The sequence below is a fragment of the Lipotes vexillifer genome, unplaced genomic scaffold (assembly GCF_000442215.2).
Source record: "Lipotes vexillifer unplaced genomic scaffold, Lipotes_vexillifer_v1.1 scaffold7, whole genome shotgun sequence".
Taxonomy (NCBI): Eukaryota; Metazoa; Chordata; class Mammalia; order Artiodactyla; family Lipotidae; genus Lipotes; species Lipotes vexillifer.
In genome coordinates, this window is record NW_006792683.1 from 4,110,292 (window position 1) to 4,120,175 (window position 9,884).

General features: G+C 38.0%; 1 protein-coding gene across 1 annotated transcript in view; it reads left to right on the forward strand.

Annotated features, from left to right (window-relative positions):
- Positions 1-9,884, forward strand: part of KIN (Kin17 DNA and RNA binding protein) — a 37,564-nt gene that overhangs the window by 2,656 nt on the left and 25,024 nt on the right. Inside the window, exons 2-7 of the mRNA XM_007465807.1 lie at positions 1,218-1,312; positions 3,503-3,546; positions 3,631-3,753; positions 4,598-4,779; positions 7,200-7,248; positions 8,203-8,260. Of these exons, the coding sequence (XP_007465869.1) occupies positions 1,218-1,312; positions 3,503-3,546; positions 3,631-3,753; positions 4,598-4,779; positions 7,200-7,248; positions 8,203-8,260 (551 nt within the window). The remainder of the gene's footprint in view (positions 1-1,217; positions 1,313-3,502; positions 3,547-3,630; positions 3,754-4,597; positions 4,780-7,199; positions 7,249-8,202; positions 8,261-9,884) is intronic.

The window sequence follows — 9,884 nt, forward strand, 5'->3', positions numbered from 1 at the left end:
CTCTCTTTTAATTACTACTTTTCAGAGTAAGACACTTGGGGGTGATTCTGACCTGTTTGCCCTCACATCTGTTCATTGCCCTTCCCTGCCTGGGGGAGGAGAAGCTGAGCCCTACAAGCCCCCTCCCCTGTCTCTGTCTCTAATACCGGAAGATTGAGGGGGAGGGAGGTCAGATCCGGAGTATTCCCCTACTGCCCATCCACTCCCTTGAGTTTCTAGAATTTAATAACATTATTTTGCATTCATCTTACTGATTTATTTGTAATTTATGGAAAGTGGTGCTGGTTTTTCGTTTATGAGACTGATATCAAGTCTCCTTTTAAGACGCAGTGAAGGAAGCGTAATGCATAGGTAGGGCACAGAAGAGGCAAGAATTGTGTAGGCGTCTGTGGATGACTGAAGATTAGGAAACTGCTCTAAGCAAGATTGAGTGTTGAATTCAGGGCAGTGGCAATGGGATTGAGCCGAGGGACTGGGTAAGTTATTAGGTCGGCGGAGTAGACGTAGTGCTGAGTGGAGGTAGAGGACTCTGGGATGCTGTCCTGGGTCCTGGCTGGGTGACAGTACAGGACAGTGCTGTTCACCAAGATGGGGGAGACAGAGGAGAGGCACATTTTTCATTTCTCTTACTAGTAGAGAATCAGGTTCAAATGTTAAGTAGAATAGACACAAAGTCAAAACTTGAATGTTTTTTACAATCATCTGAAGAAGATACAGATTTAGTATGATAAAATAAGGTTTATGTATAAAATGCAAGTGTATTTTGGGTAATGAGCTAAAGTATAGGAAAGTGAGTGAAAATAGTTTCCTTAATGGAAATTCACTAATGACCCATTTTACCTTGTTGTAGTCCTCGAAACGCTTGCATAACACTTTGTATGAAGTAGGTGCCCAATAGGAATTTGTTAAATTGAGTCAAAAAATAAAATCGCTCTTCTGTTACTGTGCCCTGTAATGTTTCTTACTAATGTCTGTTTTCTAAAGCAGTATTTTTCTGTCTCTTTAATCTTCTGGGATTCTTTGATTAGCAGGGTTGCAAAACTCAACTTTATAAAAAAATTTTTTAGAACGATAGGGTGCCTACAGCCAGTGACTTGATTATTTTTTACAATTTGTCATCAAAGAGCAGCTTTTTAGGATTTAATTAAATACTTATATTTAGGGCCTATTATAATGAGCTAAATCAAGATTTAACCACTACCTTTACATTTTTGTAGAATGGCTTTAAGTGTCATTGTATGTCCGAATCTCATCAGAGACAACTATTGCTGGCTTCAGAAAATCCTCAGCAGTTTATGGATTATTTTTCAGAGTAAGTAACTCAAAGCCATCCTTATATCATAAGCTTTATTCAGTTGGACATTTAATAGATGCTTAATATATTGGAAGCTCTGTTTATTCCTTACGTATTAATGTGATAGCTGTATTATCTTTGTGCTCAGTTTTTGTTTTGACAGTTTATCATTGTGTGGAATTGTTAAAAAAGTATGTCTCACAAATCAGTCTTTCTTCTATTCACTTCAAACATATGAAAAACCATCTCTCAGTCTAAAACAGTTGTAGCTAAGAGCACAGGTCTGGAGTCAGACTGCTTGTCATTAAGTCCTTCAAACCTGGGCTTCTCCACTCAGGAGCTGTGTGACTTTGGGTGAACTTATACAGTTTCTCTGCGCTTTAGTGCCCTCATCTGTAGGTTTTGTACATTTCAAGTATTGTCTTTCCTTCATAGGGTTTATGCGAAGATTAAATGAGTTAATACTTTGAAAGTGTTTAGAAGAGTGGTCAGTACTCGATTAATATTAGCTGTTAATTATTATTATTACAATTAATATTTAGTCTTGCCTCCATCCCTTTCTTTCTTTCCAGGGTTTTAGACCTTTTGGTCTTAAACCCCAAAGACTTTTGTTTATGTGGGTTATAGCGTGCAAATTAGGGATTAAAACTGAGACATTAAAAACATTTATTCATATTAAAATCACAATATAAGCCTATTACAGTTAAAATAACATTTTTACATGAAAATTAACTATATTTTCCAACACACAAAAAGCACACAAAAAAATAAGAGTGGTGTTTTACATTTTTGCAAATCTCTTCAGTGTCTGTCTTCATAGAATACAGTTGTATTCTCACATCTGCTTCTACCTTCATTCTCTTCTGAAATGTTGCTTGGTTGAAATACATAGAGAAAGTCCAGCTTTTACACAGATGTGTAGTTGGAAGCGGGGGGAGTATTTTAATAGCCTTTTCACATAATTTTGGCTATTCTTCTATGATAGTACATTGAAACACATGGTGTGGTAGTTTCTTAAAGATTAGTTGAAATGTGGAATCAGAAACCATATAGCAAACCTTTTTTTTTTTTTTTTTTTTTTAACACGGTCCTCTCACTGTTGTGGCCTCTCCCGTTGCGGAGCACAGGCTCCGGACGCGCAGGCTCAGTGGCCATGGCTCATGGGCCCAGCCACTCCACGGCACATGGGATCTTCCCGGACCGGGACACAAACCCGTGTCCCCTGCATTGGCAGGTGGACTCCCAACCATTGTGCCACCAGGGAAGCCCCTAGCAAACCTTTTGTACTCTATGATATTAAAATCCATGTGATCTTTTACTTTAAGTGGATCTTGTACCCATGCATGGTTTTGTAACATCACACATCAGTCATTTGGAAAATATTGCTTTATTGAGTTACACAGGTATTCTGAAATTCTGAATGGTGATACATTTTATTATGCAATATCATAAAATCATATTCACTAATGTCAACTCAGTGCTGTCAGAAACATCTTTAAGTATTGGGAAGTATGTCAGACTCATGGTGGCAGACACTAGTTTACCAGAATTCACATTTTTTGCTTTAAAGCTCAAATTTTATCATTGGCAACAAATACTGTCAGTTGTTTTTCTTGACCCGACAGGCTCACTTTGTTTATTTTTGAGAAAATATCTACTGAATACTTAATTTGAAATAACTATTGTCTATATGTCTGTCATTTCTCAAATATCAAGTGATGCTTTCATGTTTCTGTGCCAGATGGGAACAGCCTTCTCTTTCTCTTCACCTGTAAACATCTTGGTCAGAATGTATATCTTATTCACCTATGTTTATCTGTCACTTAACACAGTGTGCTTAGCTCAGAGGGACACATTAAGTGCCAACTTCATGTTTTATTATCAATAGAATGGGATAATTATGCCACATTCAGTAGCACTGAGACTCCATGAAGAATCCGCTCCAAAGATGTGTGGTCACTTTTGCTGTGCCACCTTTACCAAGACAAAAAGTTCCAACTCCAACTTGACTTTTAACTTTAATTCTTGAAAGCTGTAGTCTTTCAGGATTTTTCCCTTGTTCAGTTTTTAAAGGTTCAGAACAGATATTCACGTAGATGTTTTATATATCATGTGCTCATGCAAACTATACGATGGCTTAAATTTCAGGAAGGTGATGCTATGTATTTGTAGAAATCACCTTAATGCTTTCTCTCCCTGCTTTATTAGGGAATTCCGAAATGACTTCCTAGAACTTCTCAGGAGACGCTTTGGTAAGTATCTTAAGTCTTGTGCACATAATGACTTTATAATCTCGTAATCTGCTCAGGGTCAGCAGTGTTCTGATTTCTTCTTAGGAACCAAGAGGGTTCACAACAACATCGTTTACAATGAGTACATCAGCCACCGAGAGCATATCCACATGAACGCCACACAGTGGGAGACGCTGACAGATTTTACTAAGTGGCTGGGCAGAGAAGGTAAGAACAAGACATGATGTGAACAGTTGTTATATGGCTGCACTGCAGGGAGGGAGAGAATGATCATATTTTCTGTGTAAATTTATGAAAAAGAGGATGAGTAGGGCAGTTAGAAACTGGTGGAGAGGAGCATAATCTTCCAGGATTGATTTTGTGCTCTGCAGGTGTGTAAGAGCGTCTGGAGCGATTCTTTCAACAGTGCAAAGGTACATCACTGAAGCATCCACTCGTTAGGTTAAGGACCAGTACCTGTCCTCTTCCACTTTTCCCCCTACATTCGTTGCATTCTGGAAACTTTTGTTACCCCTTCTTAAGGCAGTTTTTAAATTTGCTGCCTCTTTTTCCATTTCTAATAGGTTGGAAAGTTCAGGAAAAGAACAGAGAAAGAAATTTTGTATCAAGGTATTAGTTATTGAGTGTGTTTCTTTATTCCATTTTGGGGAAGATTTCTGCTTGGTTAAGTTAGAGTATCCTGTACTCAGTGGATGTTAGGTACTTAGAGACAGTTGAATAATTACTAAGCAAGATAATGCTTTTTTTAATGTTTTCCTTGTTTAAATGTGTTGCCTCAACCTAGTCAAAAATCAAAATAATATTTCTTTTCTCTTTAAAGAGATAAAATATTCCAATTAAAGTCTAAATGTCACTAACTGTAAATATGGAAAATTCATGTGCTGTATGAATTTGTGTATTTGAATGTGTTTCAATGAGTGTATTTGAATGAATGAGTAAATACTGCAGAGAGAGACCACATTTATATGTACTTTCAGCTTTGATTGTATTCAAAATTATAGTGTCCCTTACTGTTTGTTTGTTTGTTTTTTTAATCCATTACTTTTTTAAGGCTTGTGCAAAGTGGACGAAACACCAAAAGGCTGGTATATTCAGTATATAGATAGGGACCCTGAGACGATCCGCCGGCAGCTGGAACTAGAGAAGAAGAAGAAGCAGGACCTTGATGATGAAGAAAAAACTGCCAAATTTATTCAAGAACAAGTGAGAAGAGGTCTGGAGGGGAGAGAGCAGGTGGGCATCATCAAGAGAGGCAATAGACAAAGGTCTGAAGAAGCAAAATCGCTTGTTCGTTTAAGCCTTGAATGAATTTTGTAGGAGCAAGAGCGTAGCCAAGTATAAAGGTCCAGGCTGTGGAGTTGAGACAAACCTGGGTCCATTCCGGACTTACTGACTTCACAAGTTTGTGTAATTATGGAATCTTCTAAACCTCAGTTTCCTCATCTCTAAAATAGAGTCAGTAGCTAGTGGCAAAGACATAAACAGAGCGTTTCAAACTGATTATAATTAATGCGGTGCCAGGGATGAACACAGTGTGTGAGAACACAGAGGGCTGGCACTTGCTCCAGCCCGGGGAGGACCTAGAATATTTGGAGGTAGATACATCCCCTAGGCTGAGGAGTCTTGAGGAATTAATGGGTAAAATCCAGGTAGATGGGGAAGGGAAAGCATGATAAAGTTGGTTCAGGTGTTAGAATAACTAGATCAAGGCATTTATTTCAACAGACATTTATTGGTCACCTCCTGTGTGCCAGGCGTTCTTCTAGGCACTGGGGATACAGCCAGTGGACAAAAGATAAAAATCCCTGCCCTCAAGGAGCTTACATACTAGAAGTTGTGTGTGAGCAGGAAAATACAGCCTAGTGTGTATGTGAAACTACTAGCCATTTAGTATTTTTAAAAACTTTTTATTGTGCTGTAGCACACATGAAGTAAAGTAGATGATGTGCATTAATCTTAAGGTTACAGCTCAATGAACTTTCACATATGTGTGTGTCTTTAGATGGATGGATGGATGGATCAATAGATAGGTAGTCCATGTGGCCACCACTCAGATCAAGATATGGAACATTTCTAGTATCCTAGAAGGTTCCCTCATGCCCATCCCCAATTAATATTCCTTGTCCTCTAAGAAGAAAGCACTGTTCTGATATACTATTGATTGTTGGTTAGTTTAGTCTGCCCTTGAACTTCGTAGGAATGGAATCATCCAGTTTGTTCTCTCTGTGTCTGGCTTCCTTAGCTCACCATAATGTTCTGTGTGTGTAGTTCGTCTACATCCTTTCCTATCAGTGCTTCACTCTTTTTTTTGATTGATGCATTTCATTTTACAAATATAATACAATTTATTTATCCATTCTCCTGTTGGGAAGCATGTGGCTCGTTTCCAGTTTTTAGCTATTATGAGTACAGCTGCTCTGATCATTGTTGAGCACATGTTGTATAAGCCGTTGAGTACAGAGTGATGCAGGAAGTAGCAGGCGATGAGAATTAAGACATCAGTGAGGATCACTTTGTGAATCAACTTTTATACCATGTTGATTGAACTCTTTGATAAGTGAGAGAGTGAGTGTGTGTTACGTTACTTACATTAACATGCATATTGTCACACAATCTTTTAGGAGTTTTCTACATTAAATTAAAACACGAACAGTGCTTAAACTGCTGTAGATGTGAAATTTAAACCCCTTAAGACTGAAAGCTTTTTATTCTCTTGCTTTTTAAAAATTTAAATCTTCATTTTCAATAGAGAAAAAATTATAACTTCCTATCGTGGAAATCACAAAGGATTCACATCTTGTACTGAGGAAAGAGGTTTACTTTTTGGAATAACGTTATTGCTCTGTAACATTTTAGCTTAATATTGCTAAAACCTTCAAGTTAATTGTACTTTTCAGGTGTAAACAGTATCTTTACCCAAAAAAGCAGGGGAAATTCTATTGATCAGTGCTTCCTCATTCTACATTTAAACATATCAATTTTTTCAAAGTAAGATCATGTTCTTTTGTGTTCCTTTATGAAATCCTATATGGACATTACCTACCAAAATATTTTAGCTAGATCTCAAGGTCATCCTTCTTATTTACCAGTAGTAACAACAATTAACATTTATCAAACACTACAGCAGGCACTATGCTAAGTGTTTTATTTATATTATCCTAATTAACCCTTATCATAACTCTAAATATGTAGGTTATCCCTACTTTAAAGATGTTAACGATTGAGCCTTCAGGGAGATGGTGAGATTGATCGAGATGACAAGGCTCATAGGTGGCAGAGGAGGATTTTATACACAGTCTTCTTCGAGTTAGTCTTAGACCCTTGATCCTTACACTAAAGCGCACTACAAAAGAGAGGTTTTGCTGTGTAAAGTACTCCTCTAGCTAAGATTCCTAGAGTTTATTGCTTTATGTTGTTGTTTCCTGCTTAAATTGTAATAGAAATACAAATGTAGGTTAACTTCTGCAGTTTGGTACGTAAAAGCTACTTTTTTTCCCCCCGTAGGGTAACTCTTTATTGGAGAATATTTGCAATACATATAATTTCTTAATTAGTATCTTAACCATTTTAGGTAGCAAGTCACAATTAAGGACTATTGAATATTGATGGTAAATGCAGTTGTGAACCAAACCTTCAAACTTTTTTTTTTAAAGGAAACACCTGTTTTTACGGAATTAAGCAGAGAAAATGATGAAGAAAAAGGTAGTTTTACTTTCTTTCTTCCTTTTTTAATATGGATGCTTTTGTATTGGCTCTGCCAAAAACTAGCAACATGTTTGGGAGCAAGAGGTGTTATCTGTCTGGATTGTTCTCCTCAGTAAAATGAAAAGGTGATAACAATGAATTGGATGGAATGCCTACAGCAACAAGTAACCAGACTGAGTAAAATGAGCCTAAACAATAAGGAAATACCTTGCCATACCAAGAGTCCCAGAGGTAGGATGGTTCCGGATGCCACACTATCAGCAGCTGGACACAAGGTGGCTGCCGGCAGTCCAGCCGTCATATGCAGACCCAGTATTGTCCAGAAGAAGACAGAGGGCATCTCCGTCCTTTGGAGTCCCCTGTGAGCAAGGAAACTTTTCCTAGAAGACCTTCTTCCCACCAGCAGACTTCCTTTTGAATGCCATTGACCAGACTGTATCACATGTCCACCTCAAAAACAGTCACTTGGAAAGGGAGTGGAATTATTTTGATTGGTTTAGACCAAAGAGCCTTACTAATCACCTCCCATAGGTCCCACCCCCTAGTCCCATCGCCTTGGGCATTAGGTTTTCAGCATTTGGATTTGGGAGGGGACACAAAGCTTCACACCATAGCATCCTCCAAGCCGTAGGTGAGGGGTATGGACACCCAAACAAAATTGGATTCCTGTTACCAAGGGCAGAGGGGCAGTGGAGTGGGGAAGTGGCTGTCTGCTACATCATTTGATGGTCTTTCCCAGCTCTGTAAGCATCAGTCCAGTATATTTTACAGGAGTTTATGATCTCTGGGTAGGAGCATTCCAGCTCTCAGGTATTCAAAATGTCCATGAATGTCTACATGGCTGCATTGTGATATTAATTATAATTTTTATTATAATTTTGTTTTATTATATCTGATGTTTTATTATAATTTTCCTGAAATATATATGGAATACCAATTCTTTTCTTCCAGTTACATTTAATTTGAATAAAGGAGCATGTAGTTCAGGAGGAGCATCTTCCAAATCAAGGTGAGCTATGTGAACAGGTATCTTAGAACCTGAAAATTTTGATGAAATGTTGATTACTACATTTTAAAAGGTGCAGTACTGTGAATTATTTTTTTCTGGTTGTTATTTTCATCTCTTTTTCTTTTTTGTTTAATGATTGTTTTGTTTTATTTTCTTAGGAACTGTTTTTTTTCTTATTTGCCTATGATGAGCTGATTCTGTCTTTTAAGGAAAAGCTCATTTTCATTAAATGCTTCACATGGTAAACATTAGCTTCTCCCTGAAAGCTTCTCCACTTAAAGGTTCTTTCTGTGCTCTGGCAATACTATTCAGTTTTCTGTCATAGCCCACTATCAAGTTCCTTAGCTGGAGTACACACTTCTTGTTTTACCTGCTCTATTATGATTTTCTGAGAACAGAGACTAACTTATTCAACTATCTCCTTAGCACCTGGTAGAATATAAGTGCATTAGTAGACACTCAGTAATAATTGCCTTCCCTTCTAGATGGTGTGGTACTGAGCAAGACTTGACCAGCCTTTTCTATAAAGAGCCACATAGTAAATATTTTAGACTTCGTTGGCCATGTGTCTTTGTCATCACTTACCTCTGCTCTCAGAGTGAGGATGCAGCCATAGATGATACATAAATGAATGAGCTTGGCTGTGTTCCAATAGAGTCTTATTTATAAAAACAGGCAGCAGACTGGATCCGGCCCTCAACTGCAATTTTTCAAGCCCTGGTATGGCACGTAGTCAGGTATTTATATCTACTTTTCATGTTCTCTTCTCTTGCAGTTCTCATATATTCTTTCACCAAATATCTGTGCAGTACTTGTGATGTGCAGTGCATTCAGTTTGGTTATGGAGGTGAAAAGATAAATCAGACAGGATATTCAGAAGGGCACTGTATATTCAGTATCTACTGGAATTTAGTTTTAAGCTGGGTGATTTGCTGTTTTACTTAATATTCCACATGGTGCTTATTTAACCTAACTCAGTTTTTTGTTTGTGGGAGTTTTTTTTCTTTTTTTGGTTTACAGGCTAGTGGTTATTTGCATGACAATAAGTGTCTAGGAGAATTGAAGGAAACGGGCAGTCTGAGTCAGCAATGCCTAACTGCTTCAGGATGACTTGCCAACTGTCTTAACTTTGACCAAAGTGTTTCAGTAGTAACATCTATATTAGATATCATGAAGAAATTGGTTAATTGGGTTCTATATATGATACATTTGAAAAGAAAATTTCTTTTCAAAGTATTGCTGTGATATGACCAGGAAGACAGGCTGGAGTATATCTTAACACATGCCATATAGTTTTGGACCCTTAAGTGTTTCTATTTTCTTTTATTATTTGTTATTCCTAAGTGTAGATGAATGCTGAGATTGGTCCCACTGGGCCCCAAATTGATCGCCCTTATGTTAGTTTTCTATGGCTGCTGTAACAAGTTACCACAAACTAGGTGGCTTGAAACAGCAGAAATTGATTCTGTCTCTGGAGGCCAGAGTTCTGAAATCAGTATCCTTGAGCCAAAATCAAGGTGTCTGGAGGCCTGTGCTCCCCCCAGAGTCTCTGGGGAGAGTCTGTTCCTCACCTCTTCCGGCTTCTGGTGGCTGCAGGCATTCCTGGGCTTTTGGTTTCATGCCT